At 37.1% G+C, this 27761-nt stretch overlaps 1 protein-coding gene across 1 annotated transcript; it reads left to right on the forward strand.

Annotated features, from left to right (window-relative positions):
* The first annotated feature begins 5462 nt into the window (after window positions 1-5462).
* Window positions 5463-7607, forward strand: Reg1a (regenerating family member 1 alpha). Its single transcript, XM_087201917.1, has 5 exons — window positions 5463-5526; window positions 6120-6215; window positions 6376-6383; window positions 6508-6649; window positions 7570-7607. Exons 1-5 carry the CDS (start codon window positions 5463-5465, stop codon window positions 7605-7607), a joined length of 348 nt encoding a protein of 115 aa, XP_087058043.1.
* The last annotated feature ends 20154 nt before the right edge of the window (window positions 7608-27761 follow it).

The raw sequence follows: 27761 nt of genomic DNA on the forward strand, positions 1-27761 counted from the left end.
AGGTGCTCTTTGTCATGAAAGTATCTTATTTCTCCATCAATTTTGAAAGATAGTTTTGCAGAGTACATCAGTCTGGGTTGGAGGCTGTTTTTTTTTAGGGCTTGGAATATGTCACTCCATGCTTTTCTTGCCTTGATGATATCTGTTCAGAAGTCTGCTGTTATTCTGATGGGCTTTCCTTTGTATGTGATTTGTTTCTTTTCTCTAACTGCTTGGAGAACTTTGTTCTTCTGTTGTGTTTCTGGAATCTTAACAATAATATGCCTATGTGTAGATTTTTTTTGATCAAAGCTATTTGGAGTCCTATATGCCTCACTTATCTGTATGTCAAGCTCTTTTCCCCTGCTTGGGAAGTTTTCTGCCATTATTTCTGTGAAGAGATTTTTTATGTCATCTGCACTCTCTCCTCTTTCTTCATTGAGCCCAATCAGTCTTATGTTATTCTTCTTTGCATCATCTAGCAGCTGCTGGATTGATTTCTCATGTTCCCTTATAATTTTGAAGCAATTTTTCTTTTCCTGGTCACTAATTGCAATCTTATCTTCTATATCTGAAATTCTGTCCTCACCTTGGCTCACTCTTCTGTGTAGATTTTTAGTGGAGTTTTTCCTGTCCTGGAAATCTATTTGCATCTGTTTTATGCATTCCATTTGTTTCTTATGTTGGGATTTCATCATGCTCCTGAGGTCCTCTCTAGATTTATTAATTATGTCTTGCACTAGGGGCATAATTTCTCCTCTTATCTGAGAAATTATTTCTGATTTCATTTTTTCCAGGTCCCCTTTTGTTGCCAGTTTAGTGGATCCAGGTGGTTGAGTATCAGAGTGTTCCATCTCATTTCCCTTTGAGGTTGCTGTAGGTGATCTGGAAGTCTGGTTTTGAGACTTATTTGTGTGTTTTCTCATTTCAACTGGGGCACGGGGCTCTTAGTGACTGCACGGATTACCTCATCTGAGCTGGGTGAGGTGGGACAGGGGCCAGGAGCAGTGGTAGGTATGGTGACCCCAAAGCCCTTTCCTCTGGGCTGGGAGCAACAGGAGGGATGGTGACCAGAAAGCCCCTTCCTCTGGACCAGGAGCAGCGGAACGATGGCTCAGAAGCCCCTGCCTCTGGGCCGGGAACAGTGGTACTCAGTACCTTGGTCTGGTGGTCTGGTGTCCTCTGCATCTTTGTAGTGTGGAATCAGGTGGCTGCCTGTCTGCAGCAGGGTGATTCAGTGTCTTCCGTGCAACTCAGGACCTCGGTAGTGCATGCGCAGACCTTCCTGTCTGCAGTGGGATGATTCATCATATTCTGCATGACTGGGGACCTTGGTAGGGCATGGGCAACCTGCCTGTCTGCAGTGGGCTGATTTGGCATGTTCTGTGTGATTCAGGACCTCGGCAGGGCATGGGCAGACCTACCTGTTGGCAGTGGGATGATCAAATATTGATTATCTTGCTCATACCTCAAATTTCCATAGATTAAAATTCTAGCTTGTTCTTTGTAAGATCCTACCAGATTTGCTAATGTTTAGTGCTAAAATTTTTGTTTATCTTAATGGACAGAAGATAAACCTGAAGTTTATTGATTAGTTGTTCACATAAATGTGATAAGCAGCATGTGGAACTTTCTCCAAAATAGATCATGCACTAGGCAATACAGAAAACTTCAGTAAATGTGAAATAATTGAAATTGTGCCATGCATATTAAAAGATCATAGCATAATTAATTTAGAAATCAATGACAAAAGAAAACACAGAAATTATGCAAATGCATGGAAAGTAAATGATACAGTCTTAAATAAATAATGGGTTAGAAAATAATAAAGGACAAAATAAGTCAGTCTCTAGAACTAAATGATTAATCCAGTACAACATACCAGAATTTATGGAACACAATGAGAGCAGTTCTAAGAAGGAAATAGCTATGAATACCCACATCCTCAAACCAGAGCTAGACCAAATAAATAACCTAATGATGCACCTCAAAGTTTTAGAAAAAGAAAAATCTAATCTCAAAGCTAAGGAAAGAAATGATAAAGAACAGAGGAGAAATCAATGAAATTGAGAACAAATAAATAGTAAAATCAATTAATCAAAGAGGTGCTTCTTCAAAAAATGGAAATCAATAAACCCTTTGCCAATGTTACCAAAAAAGGAGGAAAAAAATACCCAAATCAATGCACTTAGAAATATAAAACATAAAAGCACAATGGGCACTGCTGAAAAAAGATTATTACAGACCTATAATTTATTTTAATAAATTGGAGAATTCACAAGAAATGAATAGATTCCTAGAAGCATGAATTACCAAAACTGGACCAAAAATATTTTAAAATCCTGAATAATTCTATAACAATGAAATTGAAGCAATAATAAGAAACAACCAACTTAAAAAAGCCCAGGTATAGATGGATTCACTGCTGAATTTTACAAAAACTTCAAGGAAGATTTACACCAATACTTGTCAAGCTCTTCAATGAAATTGAAATGGAAAGAGTACTCCCAAAGTAATCCCTGGAAACTAGCATTACCCTGATTCCAAAACTAGACAAGAATCCAGCCAAAAGAGATAACTGCAGACCAATCTCTTTAATGAATATAGATGAAACAACCTCAACAAGATGCTGGCAAACAGAATACAATGAATCATCAAAATGATCACACATCATGACTGAGTAGGCTTCATATCCAGGATGCAAGGATGGTTCAATATACATAAATCAATAAATGTAATAGGCCATATAAACAAAGGGAAGGATAAAAATCACATAATGATCTCAGTAAACAGAAAAAGTCTTTGACAAAATCCAACATCATTTCATGATAAAAGGCAACTTTCTGGGCAGAACCTTGGTTGCACAGGAAATAGAACAAGAGTCAACAAATATGATCATATCAAATTAAAAATCTTCTGTAGAGCAAAGCAAACAACTAAGAAAGTGAAAAGATAACCTACAGAAATGGAAAAAATTTTCAAAAAATAGAAAAATTTCTTCAGAAAGAAGAGTAATATTTAGAATATATAAAAACAAAAAAATTGACCCCCATAAAATAAAAGACAAAATAAAAAGGACAAGTGAAATTAATAGACATTTCATAGAAGATGTAGAAATGGCTAATAAATAAGTTAAAGAGTTCAACATTGCTGGCCATTAGAGAGATGCAAATTAAAGCAATACTGGGATTTTATCTTTCCCTAGAAAGAATGGCCATCATCATGAAATCAAATAAGAACAAATGCTGGTGTGGCTGTGGTGACAAAGGAAACTTCTACATTTCTGGTGAAAAGATAAGCTAATCCAACTACTGTGGAAATCAGTGTGGAGATTCTTCAAAAACTAAAACTACAAAATCAATTTTACCCTGGTATTTCCTCTCTAGGTAACTTCCCAAATGAGTTAAAGGCATCATATCAAAATGATACATGCATGATGACATTTGTAGCAGCACAATTCATAATAGCTAAATCATAGAAGCAGCCTATATAGCCATGACCTGATGAATGGTTAAAGAATATATGGTATTAACACACAACGGAACACTATTCTACCACAAAGAAAAATAAACTTGAGTCATTTGTAGAAAAATGGATGTACTTTGAGATTGTAATTTTAGATGAATTAAATCAGACACACAAACAAACTTAAATAACACATAGTTTCTCTTATATGAGAAACCCAAATTATAATTAAAATACAAAATAAAAGACAATAAGAAGTAGGGAAATATCTTTCTCAAATGGGAAGGGGATGAATAGATAGAGGGAGAGGGAGGGGAGAGAAAAGGATGGAAAAGAGAATTAAGATGTGTTATATACATGTACAAACTCCACAGAAGGATATAAACATTATGTACTGAAAATATATACTAATAAAAAAAAGAATCTGAGATGGGAAGATGTTGCCAATATTATGGATTTAGTTGAGCTGAATGACAGTAAGTCCAGTTTTTTCCAAGTAAGTGCACCAACATTGAAAAAAAATCAGGCAAAACACTATCAGTTTAAGCCTTGATTTGTTTAGCAATATTTGACATGAAAAGCCTTCCAAGGGCCATTCTGACTTAGAATTGGAGAGTAGAATATTTTGTAGGGCTTTACCATGGGAACATAATTTGAGATTCAGCTGCTGTCAAGATCAGAGAAATTTCTCTCTAAAATTACCAGCTATAACTTGCACAATCTGAGTTGGCTCAAAAGAGGTGGAGATAAGTGGTTAGGGACTGAGGGCCTTGGAAGTAGTTGTTGGCTAAAGGAGAGGGAGAATTAGTTAAGGGGGAAGAGTCAAGGAAGAAATTTTCAGGTCCTATTCCTTTGGGGTCTTTCATATAAGGAACAGAATATATGTTTCCATATTCCAAGTCTGGTGAAGTTCATCTCAGGGAAGCATGAATGGCAAAAACATCCATGCTATACAGAATTCTCTGACCCTCAATGATTATTGATCTTACAGAATGTGCCCTCTTTGAGCATGGTCAGAAACTGTAAATCTGTTATATGTCAAAATAGATCTTTGAAGATCCAATCAAAGGTCATGAATCAGTTGACTCTGAGATAATAAAAGTGGATATTTCTGGGAGATTTTTAGGGTGGGTCTGATCTAATTATATGAATCATTAAAAAGCAGAGAATTTTCTCACACTGAAAGCATAAGTGGGAGTTAAGAAATTCAACCTACAAAATGATTCATGGTCAGTATGATGTTGGTTAAGTGAAATAAGTAATTGAATTTTAAGTGACTTTCCTCATTGACCTGTGTATAAATCCCTATGGATTATCCTATTCCAGGCTCACATACTCCTCACCTCCTCTGGCTGCCCTATCCCTCAAATTAACCATTGTGATATTAGAAGGTCTCTGCCAAGGTCTAGGGTGCTTGGGGCCATAGGAACTGGGCAGCTGGTTATAACTGGGAAAAGGGAAAGTCTGCCTTTGACTTTGGAAAACTTGCCAAAATGTTTGTGGGAAGGGAACCTTATCTGTGGACATTCCCAGAGTGTACCAGAAAGAGGCTATTCCTACAGCCAGGATTCCTGTGTGTCAGTGCCTGTGTAGGTCATCTAACTCTTCACCCTCACCCCGCCCTTTGCTCAAATGCTCTGGCTCTTTTATTGTACCTGTTATAAAGGACCCAGCACTGACTGGTCCAACACCTCAGACCCCGCCAACAGCATGAGCTACTTCCCTTATGTCATTGTGAATATACAGGGTGATTTTAGTACAAAAAGTTCTAGCACTACTGATGCCTCAGCAAGAAAGACTGTTGCCTTTGACAGTTACTGGGTCTGTATAATCTCAAATTCTGAACAGAAACATGACCATGTTGTTTCTTGGGGCCCTTCTTGCTCTCAATAATTCAGAGAGGAGACTGTATGATAGAACACAGGTGCTCTACCCTCCCTCTCAGAACCCTTTGCTCTGTGTACTTTAGTAGATATTATTGATTTGCTGTCTAAGAGAGACACTCTCTGGTCCTCAGCATGGCTCATATCAACTCATTCTTGATGTTGATCTCATGCCTGATGTTCCTGTCTCTGTGCCAAGGTGAGCTCTTCACACTATGCCTCCCTAAACCAGACCTTAGGCCTTCACTCAACCTCTATGCACATTGATCCCCTTAGGAAAAGGCAGACTAAATACAAGGGGGTTTTTTTTGGTGACTATTATTTCTGCTGTAATACCATTCAAATATTGTACATCGTCATCTCATTAGGAACTTGGAGGTGGAATTTAAATTACCATCTGTCTACAATCATTGCAGTTGGAATAAGCACATCTGTTTAAACTTAGATCTGATGGTGGCTTGGGGGATGTTTCTATGTGGACTTTCACTAGTAGGGTGTGGGCAGCCTTGTGTAGGAAAAGTCAGGAGAGGCTGGAAAGAAGATAGAAGTCAGAGCCCCAAAATAGAATGAGGAAAGTAGGAACAAATTTTATCATCTAATTCAATGTGAGGTCTTGTCTTAAGAAAAGGAAGCCAGATAAAGAAGAGCAGGGATGTAGGAGGCAGGAGGAAGCCACCACTCCATGCCCACAGTGTGTCTTATGCTCCCATGAAGGACCATTAAAACTCTTCTGTCATCTGCCAGCCTTTGCCCAATCTTATAACTCTCCTTTAATTTCCTCTCCTTTCCCAGGCAAGCAGGTTGAGACCGACCCCCCTTCTGCCTGGGTCAGTTGCCCAGAAGGTCCCAATGGCTATGGTTCCTACTGCTACTACTTTAATGAAGAAAGTTCAATCTAGTTTGAGACAGACCAATGTGGGGGAGGGAAGCCATTTCCTGGCATCCTCAGTAGGTTCAATGAGATAAGACTAACCACACACTTATCCCCTGACCAGCTCAAACTTTTCTGCTATACTTGGTTCTATCATTTTGTGCCTTTCTGGCATAGGATTGCAGGTCACAGTGACAGCATCATCAGGAACATTTTCTTTAGTGTTTTCTTCCATTTCACTAGGGAGGACCCAGTACATTGCTCAAATCTTATTCCTTCCTTGAGAACTCCATTTTCTTCCACTCACAGCTCTTTGGCCAGAGTATGAATTCAGGCTACTTGGTATCTGTGCTCACCCAGAATGAGGGCAACTTTGTGTCTTCTCTAATTAAGGAGAGTGGTTCTAATGACCAGAATCTCTGGATTGGCTTCTATGACCCTAAAAAGCTCAGTATGCTGCCTCTTTCTTTTTCTAATGGTCAACTTGGAGAGGAAAGTAGAGAATTAGGTCTGGTATTTCAAGAATCACATTTTATTATTTTCATATAAAAGCAACCTTTCCATGGATTCTATGATTTATGAAGAATAATAATTGGAGAGGGAGGTGAAACATCAATTTCCTGAATGTTCCAAGCTGACTTCTTCCAGCAAAGCATTTTTATGTATTGCCTTTTACCCATTTTCTTATTCTTCATCATGAAAGAGAGTTATGGACTACATAGAAAAAGAGACTAGAAGAAAAGAATCTAATGCTGGCATTTGGAGAATCTGTTGTTATACCAAACTTTCTATTAATGGCCAATGTTATGATGGGTTGTGAGAATTGCAGGTTTCAAATGAGAAAATCAGGAATCACTTTTTGTAATGAGCTTTTATAGTATTCAGAAAAATTACTATTTGGTGGGACAAGGGGAAAGCAGTTAGGAATTCCAGAAAGGAGGAAAAGCAGGGAAATGACACAACACTCAAGGCAGCAATGAGGTTTTCTCTGTCGTGTTTATTGGCTCATTTCTGAATGTGTACACAGGCCAGGTATTTCTGTCTCTATCTGACTGAACTTGCTTCTATTCTGTTCCTTTTCTAGAACTGCAGCTGACATTTCTACAAATCCTGGGCTGCTGGAGCCCCAAACACTGTCAACTGTGGTTACTATGAGACCTTGATTTTAAACACAGGTGAGAGGCAGAGAATGCACCCACTTGTTTCCAATCTTTCATTCTTAGCTCTGGGCACGGATACAAGGGTGAAGATAGAGGTAGTTTGTCATTCAGGAAATAGAAGAGTCTTAACCCTGGTTTTTGTTCGGAGTCCTCGAACTAGGAGGAGTCACATTCTTTCTGATTCAGTCTGATTGTTTTCATTGTCTTGTAGGATACAAGAAATGGAAAGATGAGCCTCAGGAGGCATAGTTCTCCTTTGTCTGTGAGTTTTAAAATGAAAGGGACCTGCAAAACACGTTTAGAGTTGGTCCTATTAATCTGGAATCAAAAATCAAGCAAGACCAACTCTTCAACCTAAACCAAAACCTTTTCCCTACTGAATTTCTACTTCTGAACTTCACAATCTGTAATAAACTCAGTTTCTGGAGCCCTAAAACAATGAAAATATACTCACCCCCACCTCCCCATCACTGTGCTGTCTGCTGCATCCACTATGTCCACTGGCTGTGTTTGGAGGTAGAGATGGAAGTGATTGATATAACCACTTCCAAAACTCATCCATATAACATATATTTTGGCTCATAAACCTATTGTAGCCTTACTTATGACATTGTATTTGAAACATAAAGAATTTACCTATATGTTTGCATTAATTTATGGAGAGTAAAGGATTTTAGATTGTTGACTCATGGATGGTAGGGACTTTTGGTACTCTAAAGAACTAGAAGATAGGGCTGGGGATTTAGCTCAGTGGTTACGGTGCCTGCCTCGCAAGCCCAAGGTCCCGAGCTCAATCCCTGGTACCCCCCCTCCAAAAAAAAGAACTAGAAGATATAGAGTGTTGACTGAATTGGTGGCAAAAACACTAGAGACTTAGAGGCCAGGAAAGTTTGCTAAATGACATTCCTTGAATAGACTGAATGAATACATGATGAACTAATTTAACAAAATATATGGGCATTCTTAATTCCATCTTTAAAGAGCCTATCTACAAATACATATAACCTCTGAATTAGTGAGTGTTAGGATTTCTTTTTCTTTCTTTTTTTTCCATTAAGTTTATTGGTACATTTTCAGTATAAAATACAGTTACATTCATCATTGGGATCTTGTACCATTACATGAGTTTCTTGGTTCATTTTTTTTCCCCTTCCCTTGCCCTCCCTTCACCCCCTCCACCCTTCCCTATTTGCAAAGACTTTGTTTCCATTTTTTACCTTTTCTCATATTTTTTCTTTTCCCTTTTTTCCTTTACCCTACCCCTCCCATTTCCTCTGGTCCGTTAGACCTATACTTCCTATTACACAATAGCAATTACACATTTTTAAATTACAATATCAAGATCTAGGAGACATTACTATAGATTTTACAGAATTTAAAAGGATATAGAAAACATATTACAAAAATCTGTTTTGAAATAAATCTGACAACTTCTAAGAGTACCTTGGAAGACAAATTAATGAAACTAACTCTGGAAGAAATATAAAATTTGAATAGCATGTATTAAAGAAAGTATATTCCTAGCTTGAAAACCTACCTATATGACAATAGCAGGGTCATATACATTTTAACTGATAAATTATATCAAACAATTAAAGCAGAAAAAAGAAGGAACACTTCTCCCCTCATTATAGGAACTCAACATTATGCTAATCCTAAAACTGGATAAAGATAATAGAAGGAAAAAGTATGAACATAGATAGAAATTTGTTTAACAAAACAAACTATTGGAAGTCAGATCTGGCAGGATGTAGAAAGTGGTTTTGTTATAGGGAGGGCAGTGTTGGTTCAGCATTGGAAGATCCACCCCCAAAAGTCATCATTTTCACAGAGGAAAGGAGAAAGCCATATGATCCTGTCACTAGTTGGAGAAAGAGTATTGGACTAAATTCTACAGCTGTTCATGGTAAAAGCTATCAGGAGACCAGAAGTAGAACAGAACCTTCTCAATAGATTAAAGACATGTACTCCATACTTCCAGTGATAATGCCTTATATGAATGGAGAAGATACAATGCTTTCTCCTTAAGGTGGGGAACAAGGGCAGATATGCTTACTCTTTATCTGTCCATTAAACTTTGAAACCTAGGCCCACCAAAGTAGTCTGGCAATAAAATGACACAAGTAGGATAGGATTGGCAAGGTAAAAGCAAAATCTTTATATGTAGATGAAATGATCATCTACAGAGAAAATACTAAGAAATCTCTAAGAGCTCCTAGAACTTGTATTTGAATTAAGCAGGATTAGAAAACACAAGGTACATATAAAAATTCAGTCCTGTGTATACTTGCTATAAATGAAGACTTGGATATTGAAATTTAAAAGTTATGTAGGAGTACAAAGGACCTAGAAAAGTTAAAAAAAAAAACAAAACAGTGTTGGAAGATGTTTAGTACCTAATTTTAAGACTTCTTCTAAAGCTACAGTAATCAAAGTAGTGTTGGTGTAAGGAAAGACATATAGATCATTGAAATAAAACAGAGAATCTAGAAAGAGAACCACACATATATGGTCCACAGAGTTTTGAAAGATTATTTAACATTAGCATTTTATAGAATATAAACTTAATTCAAGAGCTGAGGAAGAGATATTGTTTTCAGCAAATGGCACTAGAACACCTGGTATCTGTATATAAAAAATTAACCTCAACCCTTTTTTCCATACATGAAAATAACTTGAAGGGATCTATGAATCTAAATAAGAAAGCCTAAAAGTATAAAACTTTAAGAAAAAATTATAAGGTAAAATATTTTTGAATTCAGGGTAGGCAAGAACTACCTAGGATACGAAAACCATGAGGTATAAAAGAAAAAAATTGATAAATGAGATTCCATCAATATTTAGAACTTTAAATGACATCATTACAATGAAAAGTAGTCCTTAAACAGACCATATTTACAATGCATATAACCTATGACCAAAATATATAAAGAATTCTTACAGCTCATTAAGACACAACCCAATTAAAAGTAGACATAAGAAGATGATAAATAGCCAGTATAGCACAAGGAATGCTGTGCAACTCCAGAATCAGAAAAATACTAATCAGCACAATAAAAAGATTGAATTATACATTCATTAGGGAGATGAAGTTAAAAGTTTTAAAAGCCTTGTCATGACTTTTTCTTTTTGTTGGATTCTCCCACTTTGCATTTAATTTTTTATGCCCAGTGGATTCATTCTGCTGGGTTTCCTAGGGTTGTGATCCTCATTGTCTTTTCCTAGGGTATTGCCTAAAATTTTTTGGAGTGCCGGTCTGGTATTCATGAAGTTCCTGAGGTGCTCTTTATCATGAAAGTATCTTATTTTTACATCAGTTTTGAAAGATAGTTTTGCAGGGTACATCAATCTGGGTTGGAGGCTGTTTTCCTTTAGGGCTTGAAATACATCACTCCAAGCTCTTCTTGCCTTGAGGGTTTGCATTGAGAAGTCTGCTGTGATTCTGATGGGCTTTCCTTTGTATGTGATTTGTTTCTTTTCTCTCACTGCTTGTAGAATTTTGTTCTTCTGTTGGATTTCTGGAATCCTAACTATTATATGCCTATGTGTAGATTTTTTTATTAAGTCTAGCTGGAATCCTATATGCCTCACTTATCTGTATGTCAAGTTCTTTTCCCTTCCTTGGGAAGTTTTCTGCCATCACTTCTGTGAAGAGTTTTTTTTATGTCGTCTGCACTCTCTTCTGTTTCTTCATTGACTCTAATCAGTCTTATGCTATTCTTTGCATTGTCTAGCAGCTGCTGGATTGATTTCTCATGGTCCCTTACAATTTTAAAGCAATTTTTCTTTTCCTGGTCACTAATTTCAATCTTATCTTCTATATGTGAAATTCTATCCTCATATTCGTTCATTTTGCTGTGCAGACTTTTGATGGAGTTTTTAATCTCCTGGAAATCTGTTGCTTCTGTTTTATGGATTCCATTTGTTTCTTATCCTGGGATTCCATCATGTTCCTCAGATCCTCTATTTTTTTATCTGTGTCCTCTCTAGATTTATTAATCATGTCATGTACCATGAGCACAATCTTTGCTGTTATCTGAGTAATTATTTCTGATTTCATTTTTCCCAGATCCTCCTTTGTTGCCAGTTCAGAGAGTCCAGGTTGTTGAGTATCAGATTGTTCCATCTTGTTTCCCTTTGGGGTTGCTGTAGCTGATCCAGAAGTCTGTTTTTGAGGCTTATCTTCTTATTTCCATGAGGGATGGGTGTGTTTCTGGCATCTGGATGGCTCACCTTCTCTGCCCTAGGAGCATGGGATGGCAGTGGGGTAGCTTCCTTCTGGGTGCTGGGACTGGCTCAGCTTCTCTGCCCAAGGAGCCTGGGATGGCAGCGGGGGAGCTTCCTTCCAGGTGCTGGGACCTGCTCAGCTTCTCTCAAGTGTTAAGATTTCAACAAATTAATTTTGGAGGGACAAAATTCAACATCAACTGAGTTAATCATACCATTTAATATGAGTTGATATGGGTCAAATTAAAGAGGTCATATTGTTAGGTCAGATAATAATATCAGCTACAAAAACAAAGATAATAAAGATGAGATTGAACTTAAAAGATCTGAAAGAAACAAAAAATTTGAAAGCAAAATGATGGCAAATATATACATCATGCAATGAGCAATCATGAAAATGCTGAAGTGTCTGTATTAATATCAGACATTTGTCTTTAAAGAAACAAATGTTACTAGAGAAAATTGGAGCACTTTATTATGATTAAATGGTTAATGCTTCAGAGAAACATAATAATTATAGACATACATCTATAGATAATATATTATATTGTTAAAAAAACATATGAGGCAAAAACTGACAGAATTGAAGAGAAGAAATAGGTAATTTAACAATATTAGTTGAATACTTCAATAACCACTTTCCATAATGGACAGTATACACTGATCAAAATGGAATACCATTCTAAATCAACTGACAGCACAGACATCTATAGAATCCTTCACCCTTACTCTAGACAACTCAGGCACAGAAAGAAGAAACAACTTTCCCTAGATCACACAGTAATGACAATAAATAGCACAGCCTGGATTTGGGCCCAGTGACTCTGGCACCAACATCTATGTACTTTACTTGGCTCTTCTATTGCCTACATTGTAAAAGCTATTAAATCTAATGCAGCTGGAAAGAACAGAGTTTTACAGGAAGGTAGGATCACATATTGGTTAACTCTGCTTCTCACAAGGAGAACAGTATTGAGAGAATTTAAGTGATCTAACACTATACAATGGAGGAAAAAGAAAAGCTAAAACTCAAGTTCCCTGACTTGCCTGATGTCCCTTTTATTTTCTTGCTTTCTTCCAGCTCTTTAGACTCTTGCAGTTTTCTTGCTCTGTGGTTATTTTGTGAAAGTTTCTCATCCATAGCCTCACTCCACATGAAAGCTGCCCTCATCACCCTGGTATTCCCTATAGTCTGACAAGTTTTGTAACCACTAACTTAATTCCAGTTTTACTCCAGTTTTACTATTAAGTTTAACTTAACTCCAGTTTTACTCTTCATTACCAAGCAAAGTCAAACTCAGTCTTGTGAATAAAAGATTTCTACTTCCTAGTGTTTGGATGCTGATGAAGTTTGTTTTTTTGCTTTGCAACTTCTAAGAGAGAATCAGTTTGATAAGGTAAGGGACTGAAAAGAAAGCAATGTAACAGAAGCACTTGAAATTGCTCTTGAAACCTCAAAGTTATAACAGAAGTGTTTGCTGAAATGGCATAACAGAACCGAAGTATCCTAGTATAGGAATCTGTATTTGAAGGTATTACTTCAGTGCATAACATTAAACACTCAGTGGAAAGCAATTTTAAGAGTTGATTAAATTGAAGGAGTGTCCCTCATCCTCACTCTCCTCTTCTTTCTCCTCATAGTGTGTAGCAATAATTCTAAAGTGCCATGAATGCCGATTCATTAATGTGAGTCATAATGGTGTGAGGTGGAGTTCCCAGTCTCCTTCAGCTTACTAGCATGAATTTCTTTTCTCCCAGGCTCCTTTCCAAGGGCACATAGCTGGGACAGGAGGCCTCCATAGTGAATGATTTTGGAAGGCCACGAACGTCTAGTTCTCTCTTTCCTCACTCCCACAAGCAGGGGTGCTGCACACCATGTCCTGGGGCTTCCCCTGCTCTTGGGTCCCACAAATTGACCAGCTCTGGGTGCACACACTTCTGCTTCTCCTCATGCTGGCCTCCTCATCTCATTAGCCAAGTTGGAAGGTCTGTGCTCCAGCCCAGGATGTTCAGGGCTGTGGGAAGTAAGCATCCTGTTGCTGTTGGGAAGGGCAACACCTGCCTTTGGCTTTGGAAAGTTTGGCAGCCTGTTTGTGGGAAGGGGATCTCATCTGTGACCATTCTCTGGGTATTCTAGATAAAGGCTGCTTCTCATTCCAGGATTTTTTTTTCAGTGCCCTCACAAGAACTTGTGCCCTTGCCTTCAGCTTGGAGTTCAATTCGAGACTTTCTTTACAAAGGAAGCATCTAGGGGAAAATAGCTTCTGCTTCTGGATTTGAAGAATTTATAACTATTCTAGAAACTCCAAACTCAAATGAAATAAATGAAATAACTGTTGACTTTATACAACATGTGTGTCCAATTGTTCCGGGATGTAAGATTTTAAAAAGGGAGAGATTATGGCTTTTTTAAAATAACTTTTTTTTCCTTAATATTTTGTGTCCTTTATTCCCATGGAGATATTGAGACATGAGGTGAGAAGCTGATGTGATCTTTCTCTTTTCAAAGTTTCATGAAAATTTCAAGTAATGTGACCCTATGTATTTGTAACCAGGAGTGAAGCTTGTTAATACTCATGCTAAGCTGGAAAAGAACAACTCTCCATACCTCAAAAAGGTGCACATATATTTGTGTTTTTGGTATACGAAAACATTAGACTCACAGATTAAGGACTGGGTTCTTGGTGTTATAAATCTACTCTCTCTTAAACCCTGTTTGTAGGTTCTATGGCCAAGCCAATTCAGTGATTTTTAGGTTGAAATCAGGCCTCAGAATTGGACAGGTTGTAAATAGAGATAAATAGATGGATGTCTGCAAGGATAATTTTTCTTTTTTTTAAATCTTTTTGGAATAATAAAATGACCCTGAAGCAACACTTTAAATCTAGTATACAGTTGCTGTTTGATCTCAGATAAATTAGTCCTTTGACTTTTTTAAGTCTAATGAACAGTAGCTGTTTGATCTCAGATAGGTTCATCCTTTGACTTTCTGTTTCTTTGTCTGTTTAATATGGTTCTTAATAGCACCTATATACTTAATATTATCAGTTTCACAGACTTTACATATGTTTATTTTTAAATCATTTAGGATAGTGCTTGGTACATACTAGCATGAGATAAAAGTATGTTAAATAAACTAAAACTTGGCTTTGAAACAGAAAAAGTTAAGTTTAAGTAGGTTTCCTTATATCTGTAGAGCACAAGCCGAAAGACTTCCATATATCAGTGCTTCTTCAAAACCTTTTTTTCAGCCTGATTTTTGCATGCAGGCTATGATTCACAAAACAAGAAAGAGATACTCTGCAATAAGTTCAAAACCTCTATTGCAAGGTTGGAAAGTAAAGAATATCTATTAGAAGATAGTGAATGTAACTAAATATCAGCAATGGATTGAAATGTCCTAAATCTTATAAGAGGATTATCAAGAAATTGTCCCCTTAGAGAACTTTAACTCTAGATATCCAGGATACTGCTTTCCATCTCTCAGAAGGATTTCTGGGGAAATATGATGGCAATGGCCTGAAATGAGCTAGTGGGAGCCTTGTACAATTAGGTCAGAAGACAGGACCTTGAGGATTCTGGGGATAACAAGATAAATCTTGAAAGGATGAGAAATATGGCTTTCCTGAAAAAAATACCACTTTGAAATCAAAATAGCTGCTGGTGAAAGTCATCAATTGTATAACTTTGCTTGTGGAATCTGGCCAGCCCTGTATGTAAGCAATAAAGGTAACTATCTTAATGGGTGTCCAGATTTTAGGGGAATAAAAACTTTATGCCTGAAATGTGTCACATTTTTTTTGTTTTAAATTGCTGTCTTACTGTGCTACATAAGTGTTTTATGTATTTTAAAATAATAGAGCCCTTATTATTAGAGGCAGCTAAGTTAGATAGAAATTAATGTACAGTCAAAGATGGAGTGGGCTGTCATGGGAGTCAGCAGAAAAATAAAGACATTAGAATTGTCCCTGGAGGTGCATCTGAAGAAGACCAGGCCTCAAGATAAAGATGCAATGACCAGGCCTACATCCCTTCCTCAGGGATAAGCAGTAACTTGGAATTATGCTGTAATTGATACCTAGTAAAGTCCAGATAGCTATCAGTCACCCAGGTGGGTGACCAGAGGATTCAGACCTGTCCCTTCCCAAAACTGCCTTTGTTCTTCCCATGTATCCTGTCTGCATGCCCTGCATCCCTATTGAATCACTACTAACTAAACAGCTATACTTGTAATCTTACTGGTTGATTATACTTTGATTCATTTTGTACCACCTCATCATTTTGGTCTATAAATCATTAGTGAAGTGGTCTCTGTGGCAACTCAGTTTAGGATTCACCTCCTGCCTCTGAGGGAGCTATTCTTTTTCCCCAGTAGAACTTCCCTATGCTTAAATTCCTTTGTTCTTTGGAATTCATTGTTGGATTTCAGTGGACATGAACTTGGTGTATCTGACATCTGGCAGGTTGGGAGTTTGTTTTCTCCTGTATCATTAGGAGTGAAGAGTCATTGTATATTTGAAGTCTTCTTGAAGCAATACAAAAACTCTCATGTTTTAAAAATGTATGTCACAAAGTAGTGTTGGGTTTTTTTTTTTCAATTTTTCAAAAAAACAATTTTTTATTTTGGCAAATCTGACAGTCCGAGCATATTGGACTCCTTTCAGTTGTGTCCTTTACTACCCTGAAGAATGTGACCCATTCATTTTTAGCAAAGGAAAAAATTCTTTCCCTGCTTACAGCTTTTAGAAAGCATAATAATTTTTAGTAAATGAGAAATAAGTTGGACCAATTTTTTAAAAGGCACAATGAATCTACCATTCAAAATAAACAATGTTAACATTTGTCATCTTAGTTTAAATCTATGGTTTTTATAAAACATGTAAAAACTCATTATATATTGAGATTCCTTTTATATATAATTAACCTATTTATTAAGGACTAATCAATGTAAAAAGATGTCTGAAGGTTACCTTCAGATCCTACAGTCTCATAATCTAGTCAGACGTGAGACCATTATATAGATTACCCTGGCTAAGTTACTTAATTGTATTGTGACCTTCTGTTCTATCAGGTGTAAAATGGAGATAGTAATAATACTTGCTTCATAAGATTGGTTTGATGATTAAATAATCTAACACATGTAGAGGCTATATAAAATGTCTGGTGCTTGGTCAACCTTTGATAAATGTTGATTATTATTATTTGAATAAGAGTAGTGTCCTCTTTGAAGTAATACTTAAATGGATATCCCTTCATAAATTATGAGTCCTATTTTTCAAAGCCTACAGCAATCTGTAAGACAATCCATTCCAAGAATAAGCACATCAATTGAAACAAATGACTGTTGAGACAGAATTTAATGCCAGTTATTTTTGTCTATGTGAAGGCTTTGGGACAATTCTTTGTGAATAATTATTTGAATGATTTACTTCAGGAATGTTAATTGAAAAAGTTTGTCACACAGAGGAACAAAGTATCAATATTACAGGGATTTTTGTCTTCTGTGATTCAATATACCTTAGACCTCAAAAGCAGAACATGAGGGAAAAGATCAAATGATCATGTTATGGGATCTTCTTGGAAGGGAGAGTTTCAAGATCACAGATTTTTCTCCCTGCATGTGAATCAAAAGCAGTTTCTGAAAGGCCACCCAGAAAAGAAGATCTGCTGGCAGATCTCTCAGTAAGCAGAGTGAAAATTTATCTTTGAGTATTGCCATTGATAACAGCACTGCCTTTGATCTCGCAGTTCTGAGGCCTTCAGATTTACAGAAGTATTTGTAGAAGTCTTTCCCTTGACACTGACCCTGACCTGACTCTCCCCAGTTCCTTTGAAACCTGGACTTCTGTAGCCAGAGACAAGAAATTTTAATTTTTATTCCAAGAAAACTTTTAAACTGAAGAGCTGTATAGTGGGAGAAGCAGAATGAGCAAAACAAAGCAATAAAATCCCCAAAACACTGAAAACATGAAAGATCATAGCATTGAATGGCTTCTGTTGAATACAGAAACTAGTTTTCTACCTGAGACAATCTGTAGGTTTCCAAACACCTTAAAAACTTGGCAGTTGGACGTGGAAGCTTTCAGATCTAGATAAGAATAAACAGCTTGTGTCAACTGGGAAATGCTTCCAGTTATGGCTTCTTCCAGTCAGAGGACAGTTTATTTGGAGCCCAGAGGTGTCAGGAGTCATCAGCTTGAAGCTGGCAAGAGCTTCCTCCCAGCTGCTCTCACTTCATACCCAGACTCAGAGTGGCGGAGATCTCCCGAGAAGATCTTCCACTTCTGTCCTCTGGTGAACATTCCCGAGTTTTACTCAAGGAAGAGCTGGCACTGCTGGGAGGAAAAACAGATGGAATATATGGTATACAGAACTTGGATTATGTTGGCAGATGGGGGGGTAGTGGTGTTATGGGTGCCAGGAATCTAAATGGTGACATACTACATTTAGTAAGCTGCTGGCATGTGCATATTTTGTTTAATTAGCAGTTTTTGTAAGCCATAAGCATATGGTTTGTCACTTCTTGTTGTTTTAATGGTAAGCTATTATATAGTTCAGTGAAATCATGTCTTTTCTGAGTTTTGCTTATAATCAGCAACTGAGCACCATATGTTATCCCCACCCCTTCGTATACTTGCCCATCACCCTTTACCACACTACCCAGAGCTATTCTCAAAGAGGCCTTGGGGAAAAACACAAAGGAAAGGTAGATTCAGATTCTGCTGTGAGCTCCATTGTGGAATGTTGTAGGCTTGAGGACCAAAAGAAGCCAACACATGCCTAGAATCAGTGACATGCTATAGAATAACTTCTGGTAAGAAGTGCAATGTAGGGCTGAGGTTCACAATGGAATGGGCAGAAAGAGTTTAGAGGAATATAGAGAATGGGACTAAACAAGGAGAAGAGAACTGAACAAGGATGTTACTAGCAGATATCACACATGATGCTGAATTGAAAGTGAAGATAGAGTTTCCTTGTAGCTGCTCCTAGATAGTCATACATAACTACCAAATGAGGTCACAACATCCATAACACTGAGAATCAAGCTCTCATCAATCTTGACTCTTTGGGACCCATTTGTACAATGTCCTTGACCCCAACCTTGTGTTATTCTGGGAATCCACAATGTATACCTTCATCACTCCTGGTATTGGTTACTTCCACAGCCAACCATTGCATGTGTGTTGCTTAATCATTTCTGTCATGAACCATCTCCAGCAAACTTTTGGATCAGCTTACTCTAGGTTGCTCTTAGGCCTTTCTGTGTGAATTTATGAAAATCTTTTACAGAACTTCTTGTTAAATGGCTCCAAGTTGCTTCTGAGATGAGGCTATGCTTCAAAGATTTGATTGATATATGGGTAAATAGACAATGGAAGTGCAGTGAAATGTGAACACATACCTTACAAGCCCAGAACAGGGCCCATCACCAAAAGATGCTTTCCTCCTTTTTCTCATACCTGTAACAACTATGGGATAAGTGCTTGCTTTTAAGTCACCACATTTGGGGAAAATGTTATGCAGAAAGGGAAAACTAATATAGTAGTTCCCTAATACAATAAAAAGGCAAAAGAGAACTCATCTTTGAGGCAAATGCTTCTTTTTTCTAGGAAAAGCACCAAATTATATGGTTATCTATGCAAATAAAAGCCACTAGCCATTATTGAACTTGAATTCAAATGTTTTAAAGTGAACTTTGGTGTTCTATTTGGTCATGTAAACTGATTATATGTCATAAATGTTTTCCTTTGGACTTTGTTTTGGTTTTTAATAGACAGGTGTATTTGTTGATGAATGGTTGGTTTTGATTATCCTTCTGATTATCCTATGCCTGTTCATTATTCCTCTTCTATATAAAAGGTTCTCTGTGTGTACGTATGTGTGATGTTTGTGTATGTGTATGCATGAGAACTCTTGTTTAGGGTGTGTGTTCAAGAATGTCAACAGCTAATCTTTACTTTAAACTGGAGTGAACAAAAACTGGCTCAGAACTGGCCCAGTAGTCTAAATCAAGAAATGGGTGTTTCCTGCATGGTGTTGTAGGCAGATAGTCAGGCATGAGTGGTAGGAGGTGGTCTAGAACTTTTGAGTTGGTAAAACCTGTCCTTTCTGTGGGTGGTGAAGGATGGCTGAACTGTGCCAGCTATTTTTTTTTTCTGATAAAGAAAGGTGGCCCAAGGTGTGAGAGGGCCTCAACCAAATGAAAGAAAACTTCAGGTAGAGAGGTGACCACAAACTATCCATAAAGTAGAACCAGGGATGACTTTCCACCCAACAGGACATGTATATTGACTGTCCTGGGTGTCCTTGGGTTGACCTATCCTCTTTTTCGTATGCTTAAGGCCTCATCCATATGCACTGCATGTCTTGTATGCCATTAATTACTGATGAGTAATAGGAAAACTGATGCACAATTCAAAATTGAAAGTAGAAGTAAGATAAATTATAAATATGAAACAGTAGGATGTGGAACACCTTGAAATGGTAAAATTAAAGAAACCAAAACAAAGCAACTCATTGTCACTCACACTCAGTCATATCTTAGTTTGCAATAAACCCTTTAGCTTTTAAACTACTTCCATGCTTGCTAGTGGTCTCTTGCTGTTTGTGAGGTCTGGGTGAATGCTTTTTGTTGGGTCACCAGGAATCAGGAAAGGACAGGTGACAGGTGGTAGGGTCATTTAAAAGTGAACAATGCTTGTGAATGACATGATTTTGTACATTACTCTCCTGTGCATCTCTTTAAGGTGGGGAAAAGGCATCCATTGTTAACTGTCATAGGTTAGAGCTGGGCCTAAGAGCTGGACATCACAGCTCAGGAACAGACTTTAAGTTTAAGGAGCAAGAATTTCCCTCCTTTCTTGACCTCCTACTGTTGAACCTTAAGTTCTAAGAAAGAAGAGTATGCTGTAAGGGCCTTTGCTACTTGAAATTTGAGGCGGTTGTTAGAAATACATAATCCTTATGCTTCCTTTGCAGCCAATTGAATCATAATGTGCAATCTAACAAGATCCCTGGGGGATATAAATGCAAATTAAAGTTTAAGAAGATCTGGTCTGGACTACTAACATATTGGAAAAACGCACTGCCTTGACTCATGGCTATCTAGAGTTGCAGATGAGATCATGTAGTTAGGGCAATTTAATTATGAAGTTTGATGTAAGCTACAACAATTGGACCCTTTTTGTCACTACTGAAGAATTCCCCAGTTGAGCACATAGAAAATGTTTTCCTGAGTAGCCAAGAGGAAGAATTTAAAAAATTCAGTTTCTGTAGGTGTAAAGTTCTAGGTCATTCACTTAACCTTGCAAATCTCTTTCTGCAATATCCACTCCTGTCTCCAGTGAGCTAAGGGCACAGATGAACTACTGAGTTCTGACCCCTCTATTATTTGTACACTGTGTGTTTTTGTTTGCAAGATGTGCACCTCCAGTTCTCTGGAATGTGTTGTAGCAGACGTTTTATGTTAGAGGGTCTACCTGCAAGATTAAACATGTTTATTCCCCTAATATCTTTTTTTTAACTACCTGTGTTCTTGGAAGCAGCCAACTCCTCTCATGGTCCCCAGGATTATACTCTGTGCCAACTCTCCCTCTAGTGGTGATTTGTTTAATCCACCTATAGTTACCTAAAGGTGAACACTTTAGATGAGTGGCAAGCTATTCAAAATAAGGAATACATTTTACATCAGCATCATTCACACATGAACATATAACTACAATATAAAGGTCATACGAAATAGTATTTTCCCTAAACTTGTTCAATAGACTGAGGTATTTTCTATTTATTTAAAAAATTAAGTTAGTCATACCTATTCAATTGATTTAATTTCAATGACCACTAAGTTGCAATTTGCACTTAGAAAAATATTTTTTAACTGTATTAACTTGGTGATCTATTAATAGAATTTTCCCAAATAAAGTAAACAGATGTACATACAAAATGTCTGCTGTGATCAAGTTCCTGATGACATGAAAAGCCTTGATTTTATAACTCATTTGCACACAATGACTTGGATAAGCTTTATGGTAAAGAAACTTGCGTAAATTTGCATAACTTGGTATTTCCTCAGTTTAACCTCAAAAGGAATATTTCCAAAATATACACATTCAGCAAAGTGAAATCTATAAGCAGCTAAAAAATTAAAAGATTATTCCAAAAAATGGTATTATACAGAACTCTGCTTGAGATATGAGAAGAAAATCCATAAATAAATCCAAATGTCAAATACATAGATAAATTACAGCAGAGATCTGTACTTAGGTGACAATGGCCTCCTAGAGGTGTGCTTTAAAAGGTGCCAAGGATGAATGGACAAATGTGATTGGACAGTAGGAGAGATGGAAGTAAAGAAGAAAGAATGTTAAATACAAAAGGGGTGCATTATCATCCTACATTTAAGGATGCTATGAAATAGGGTTATTTGATTCAACTAACTTAACCTGAGGTCTTGGGGACTACTGCTGCTATCAAATAGTTTTGTGTAATATGATCTAGGGAGGAAAGTCACTAACAGAGGGAACCCCCAGGACCCCAAGAGGTTGGGAGGATCTGATGACATAGCTTGGAAAATGTTTTTCCAGTTCACTGGCTCACAAACAGTGACTGATAGAAATTCAAATCACAACAAGTTAAATGCATCATGTTGGAAGTGGATAACGATTAGGTTAAGCATGATGAGAATAGTGAGCACAGAGAGCTGTATAAATCCTCGAAATCTTGAAGTTGGCCCCAAATCAGAAGCAGATATGATACCTGGGACAATATATCAGTATCCAAGAAAGGATATGTAGGCTATGAAAGCAAGATAAGGTCAGCATAAGAAGCTGACTCTGAAAAAAAAAAAAATCTATGGAGAGATTTCCTGTTCCTCTTCTCTAGTAAATGGATCTCACTAACAGGTTCTCCTCAGAAGTCAGGAATAGTACCCATAATCATACCAGATAACTAAAATTTGGGACAACAATGGACTGGATTGCTGGCCACAGTGGAATGGATTGAGGAGAATGCCCAGTGGTAGCTGGACTAGTTTGACATTCTCTTGAAATGGAATTTGTCTACTGAGAATTTAAAGTTTTAAATCCTTGGAGTGAAAAGGTAGGTGGAACTCTAATGAGTTGGTTATGCTTGATCACTACGTGTATACTCCAATGCAAGTAAACTGATTGGTTGAAAGAGTATGAACCTTACCCAGTGAAATAAATAGAGACAAAACACAAAAACAAGAAAAGAGTAACGTTGCTTTCTGACTTTGGTCTTTTTTCCTTTCTAGTTCCTTGAGAGACTTAGCAATATTTTCATTTTTAAAAATTTTTTTCCCATTAAGTTTATTGATACATTTTAGGTATAAAATACAGTTACATTCATCATTGGGATCTTGTACCATTACATGAGTATCTTGGTTCTTATTTTGTTCCCCTTCCCTTACCCTCTCTTCACATCCTCCACTCTTCCCTATTTGCAAAGACCTTGTTTCCACTTTTTTCCTTTTCACATATTTTTTCTTTTCCCTTCTTTCTGATCCCCTACCCTTCCCACTTCCCTTGCTCCTTTAGACCTTTACTTCCTATTATGGAATATCAATTATATATTTTTAAATTACAATATCAAGATCTAGGAGACATTACCACAGATTTTACAGAATTTCAAAGGATATAGAAAGCATATTTCAAAAATCTTTTTTGAAATAAATTTGACAACTTCTAGGAAGTACCTTGGAAGACAAATTAAAGAAACTAACTCTGGAGGAAATATAAAATTTGAATAGAACCTATTAAAGAAAGTATATTCCTAGCTTGAAAACCTACCTATATGACAAAACAGGCTTGTATATGTTTTAACTGATAAATTATATCAAACATTTAAAGCAGAAAAAAGAAGTAACACTTCTCCCCTCATTTTAAGAAATCAAGGACCCTCCCTGGGCAGGTCCACCAGCTGACAGCTTGGCCGCGCAGGTGTATGCAAAAACAACCCCCCCACCCCTGGCCTGTGGCCTGTTGGCTGTGCAGCTACTTGGTTACACACTGCAGAGGCACAAGGGGACATAAAAGCCATTGTCCTGAGCACCAGAAGTGAACAACAGGGAGAGCGACTGTCTCGGGCTCCCTGGTGAAAACAAGCCCACTGGAAAAGTGAAGGGAATCTCTGCAATTAAGGCACACAAGACCACCATGATTGGCAAATTGGAGGGATTATCAGCTCCCATCGGAAACTGGACTTTCTTCAGGGGAAAAGCTGCTGAAACCTGCAGTATAAACTTGCAGAGTGCAATCCTGCAGGAGGACAGGCAGCTCAACTTGTGACTTGTAACCAGAAATCTGCCTGAATCTCATGGGTTTAGGACTAGCTTACTGAGACTCATTGACTTATAACTGCACACTGATGCCCATGTTTTCTATTGTGACAGCAGAGACATACCCTGAAGGAGGCCCTTTATTATTTAAAAGTAATAAATTAATAACTACCATAAATTGTCATTCTCTAAGAGGTATTTGATGCTATGATGTTGCTGATTGTATGACTTGGGCTAAGGTGTTGTGATTGATCTAAACAGTTTCCCTTCCTAGTATAATGAAAATGAGATAGCCTCAGAGCCATTAGAGACTCAAAACCTAAAGACCAGCTATATCTGGAAGACACCTCTGAGAAGCAATCAATCCATAAGGGTTTTAAATACATCAACAAAGATACTTACAATAAGCAACTTCAAAATATCAACCCAGGAACTAAACCAAGATCAGTACCAAAAACAAAAATGAGAAGGCATTTAGGCAAGTTACAAACCCAGACTTCCACCCCACTCAAGGCAATTTCTGGGGGAACTGAGGTGCAAAAGTCTGATAATCAACCACCTGGACACCCTGAACTGATAGCACAGGAAGTAACAAAACAGATGAATGAGGCTCTAGAAAAATTCAAAGCAGAAATAATCTCCCAGATAACTACAGAGATGGTAAGCAGAATGAAAGACATGATTAGAGGCTCTAAAACAGAAACTGATGACAAAATAAATGAGCTCAGAAACATGCTGGAAGCCATGAATGCCCAACATGAGAAAGAAATGGAATTTATGAAACAGATTCAAACAGATATTCAGGAGATTGAAAACTCCATTGAAAGCATGCAGAGCAGATTAAGAGAATCTGAAGATAGAATATCAGATATAGAAGACAAGATTGTGATGAAGGACCATGAAAACAGAGATTTCTTAAAATAGTAAGGAACCATAAGAAATCAATTCAACACCTGGTAGATGATGCAAAGAAGAATAACATAAAACTGATAGGATTCCATGAAAAAACAGGAGAAAACACAATTGACATAAAAAACTGTTCACAGAAGTAATAGTAGAAAACTTCCCAGACAGAGGTGGAGAACTGGACATAGAGATAAGTGAGGTACATAGAACTCCACCCAGGAATGATCAAAAAAATCTACACCTAGACATATAATAGTCAAGATCCCAGAAACCCAACAGAAGAACAAATCCTACAGGCAGTTAGAGAAAAGAAACAAATCAACTATAAAGAAAAGGCCATCAGAATTATGGCAGACTTCACAACACAAACCCTCAAATCAAGGAGAGTCTGGAGTGAAGTATTTCAAGCCCTAAAAGAAAATAATTTCCAACCTATACTGTTGTATCCTGCAAAATTATGTTTCAAAATCGATGGGGAAATTAGATACTTCCAAGACAAAGAACACCTGAGAAATTTCATGAACACTAAACCAGGACTCCAAACAATTCTAAGCAATATCTTAGAAAAAGACAACAAAGGTCACAACTCCATGAAGCTCAACAGAGGGAAGCCATCAGACAAGATAAGAAACTAAAGGGAAAGGGGGAAAAAGAAATAAGAGCCAACAACAGTAAAACATCAAGACAAGGATGAGTCAATAACTATCAATTATAACTGTCAATGTTAATGGCCTCCATTCACCAATCAAAAGAAGTAGACTGACAGAATGGATTAAGAAGTAAAATCCAGCAATATGATGTATACAAGAAACACACCTAACTCAAAAAGAAATTCATAGACTGAAAGTAAAAGGATGGAAAATGGCTCTCCACATGAAAGGAACCCAGAAAAAAGCAGGGATAGCAATCTTATCTGCAAAGTAGATTTCAAACCAAAACTAATTAAGAGAGACAAAGATAGTCATTACATCATTGTGAAGAGAACAATCCAAGAGGAAGAGACGACAATCCTAAATATATATGCACTAAATATGAATGCCCCAAACTATACAAAACAAATATTAATGGACATGAAAAATCAAATAAGCACTAATACAGTTGTAGTGGGGGACCTCAATACCCCACTACCACAAATAGACAGATCATCTAGACAAAAAATTAACAATGAAATTCTAGAACTGAACCAAGGTATTGAACAAATGGACTTAATAGATGTTTACAGAGTGTTCCACCACGCAAAATCAGAATGCACATTCTTTTCAGCTCCACACGGGTCATTCTCCAAAATAGACCACATGCTAGCTCACAGGACATGTCTAAGTCAATGTAAAAGAACTGAAATTACACCCTGTATATTATCAGACCATAGTGCAATAAAATTGGAGATCAATAACAGAAACTGCAAAACTCCCACAAACACCTAGAAATTGAATAACACCTTCCTAAACAACCAATGGGTCACAGAGGAAATTAAAGAAGAAATTAGACAGTTTCTACAAGTAAATGATAATGCCAGTACAACATACAGGAATCTATGGGACACAATGAAAGCAGTTCTACGTGGGAAATTCATAGCAGTGAATGCCCATATTAGGAAAACAGAGAAAACTCAGATAAATAACCTAATGCAGAAACTCAAACTCCTAGAAAAAGAAGAGAATAACAAACCCAAAGCCTGCACAGGAGAAGAAATTATAAAGATGAGAGCAGAAATCAATGCAATGGAGACTAAGAGGACAATACAAAAAATTAAGGAATTAGTTTGTTTTTTGAAAGAATAAATAAAATTGATAAACCTTTAGCCAACTTATCAAAAAAAGGAAAGAAAGTCCGGGGATTTAGCTCAGTGGTACCACTGCCTGTGATGCAAGTGCAAGGTCCTCAGTTCATTCCCTGGTACCAACCCACCCCCCCAAAAAAACACGAACAAAAAAAAAAGGAAAGAAAAGACTCAAATCCATGCAATTAAGAATGAAAAAGGGGAAGTCAAAACAGAACCAGCAGAAATCCAGAATATCATCAATATGTACTTTGAGAACCTGTACTCTAATAAAATGGAAAACACAGAAGAAATGGACAGATTCCTAGATACATATGAATTAACAAGGTCAAATGAAGAAGATATAAAAATTATAAACACCCCAATTACAATGAGTGAATTGAAAATGTAATAAAAAGTTTACTAACAAAGAAAAGTCCAGGTTCTGATGGCTTCACTGCTGAATTCTACAAGACATTTAAAGAAGAACTAAAGTCATTACTCTTTAAACTCATCAAGGAAATTGAAAGAGAAGCAAGGCTTCCAAATTCATTGCTGGAAGCAAGTGTGACTTTGATTCCAAAGCCAGGGAAAGACCTGTAGTTCTCAAAAAGAGACCAACAGGCCAATCTCCCTAATGAACATAGATGCAAAAATCCTCAACAAGATACTGGAAAACAGAATACAGAGGGTCATCAAGAAGATCATACACCCTGACCAAGTTGGATTTAACCCAGGAAGGCAAGGATGGTTCAACATTCATAAATCAATAAATGTAAAACACTATATTAACAGAGTCAAAAAAAACACATATGATCATCTCAATAGATGCACAGAAGGCATTCAACAAAATTCAGCACCCATTCATGATAAAAATCCTACAGAAAATTGAAACAGAAGTTATCTCAACATGATTAAGGCTATCTATGAAAAACCAACAGCCAACATCATATTATATATATTTTTCCCCAATAAGTTTATTGGTACATTTTCAGTTTAAAATACAGTTACATTCATCATTGGGATCTTGTACCATTACATGAGTTTCTTGGTTCTATTTTTTCCCCTTCCCTTGCCCTACCTTCACCCCCTCCACCCTTCCCTATTTGCAAAGACCTTGTTTCCATTTTTTTCCTTTTCTCATATTTTTTCTTTTCCCTTTTTGCCTTTCCCCTACACCTCCCACTTCCCCTGCTCCTTTAGAACTTTATTTCCT

The sequence above is a fragment of the Heterocephalus glaber genome, unplaced genomic scaffold (assembly GCF_053883595.1).
Source record: "Heterocephalus glaber isolate CG9 unplaced genomic scaffold, H.glaber_assembly_v1.0 deba00000470, whole genome shotgun sequence".
In the NCBI taxonomy this organism is placed as follows: Eukaryota; Metazoa; Chordata; class Mammalia; order Rodentia; family Bathyergidae; genus Heterocephalus; species Heterocephalus glaber.

Excerpts from the sequence above, each read along its gene's own strand:
- Reg1a (XM_087201917.1), top strand. The coding sequence starts at position 5,463 with ATGGCTCATATCAACTCATTCTTGATGTTGATCTCATGCCTGATGTTC. Across the intron at positions 5,527-6,119 it reads GTTCCTGTCTCTGTGCCAAG|GCAAGCAGGTTGAGACCGAC; the intron begins GTGAGCTCTTCA and ends CTCCTTTCCCAG. Across the intron at positions 6,650-7,569 it reads CTATGACCCTAAAAAGCTCA|GATACAAGAAATGGAAAGAT; the intron begins GTATGCTGCCTC and ends ATTGTCTTGTAG.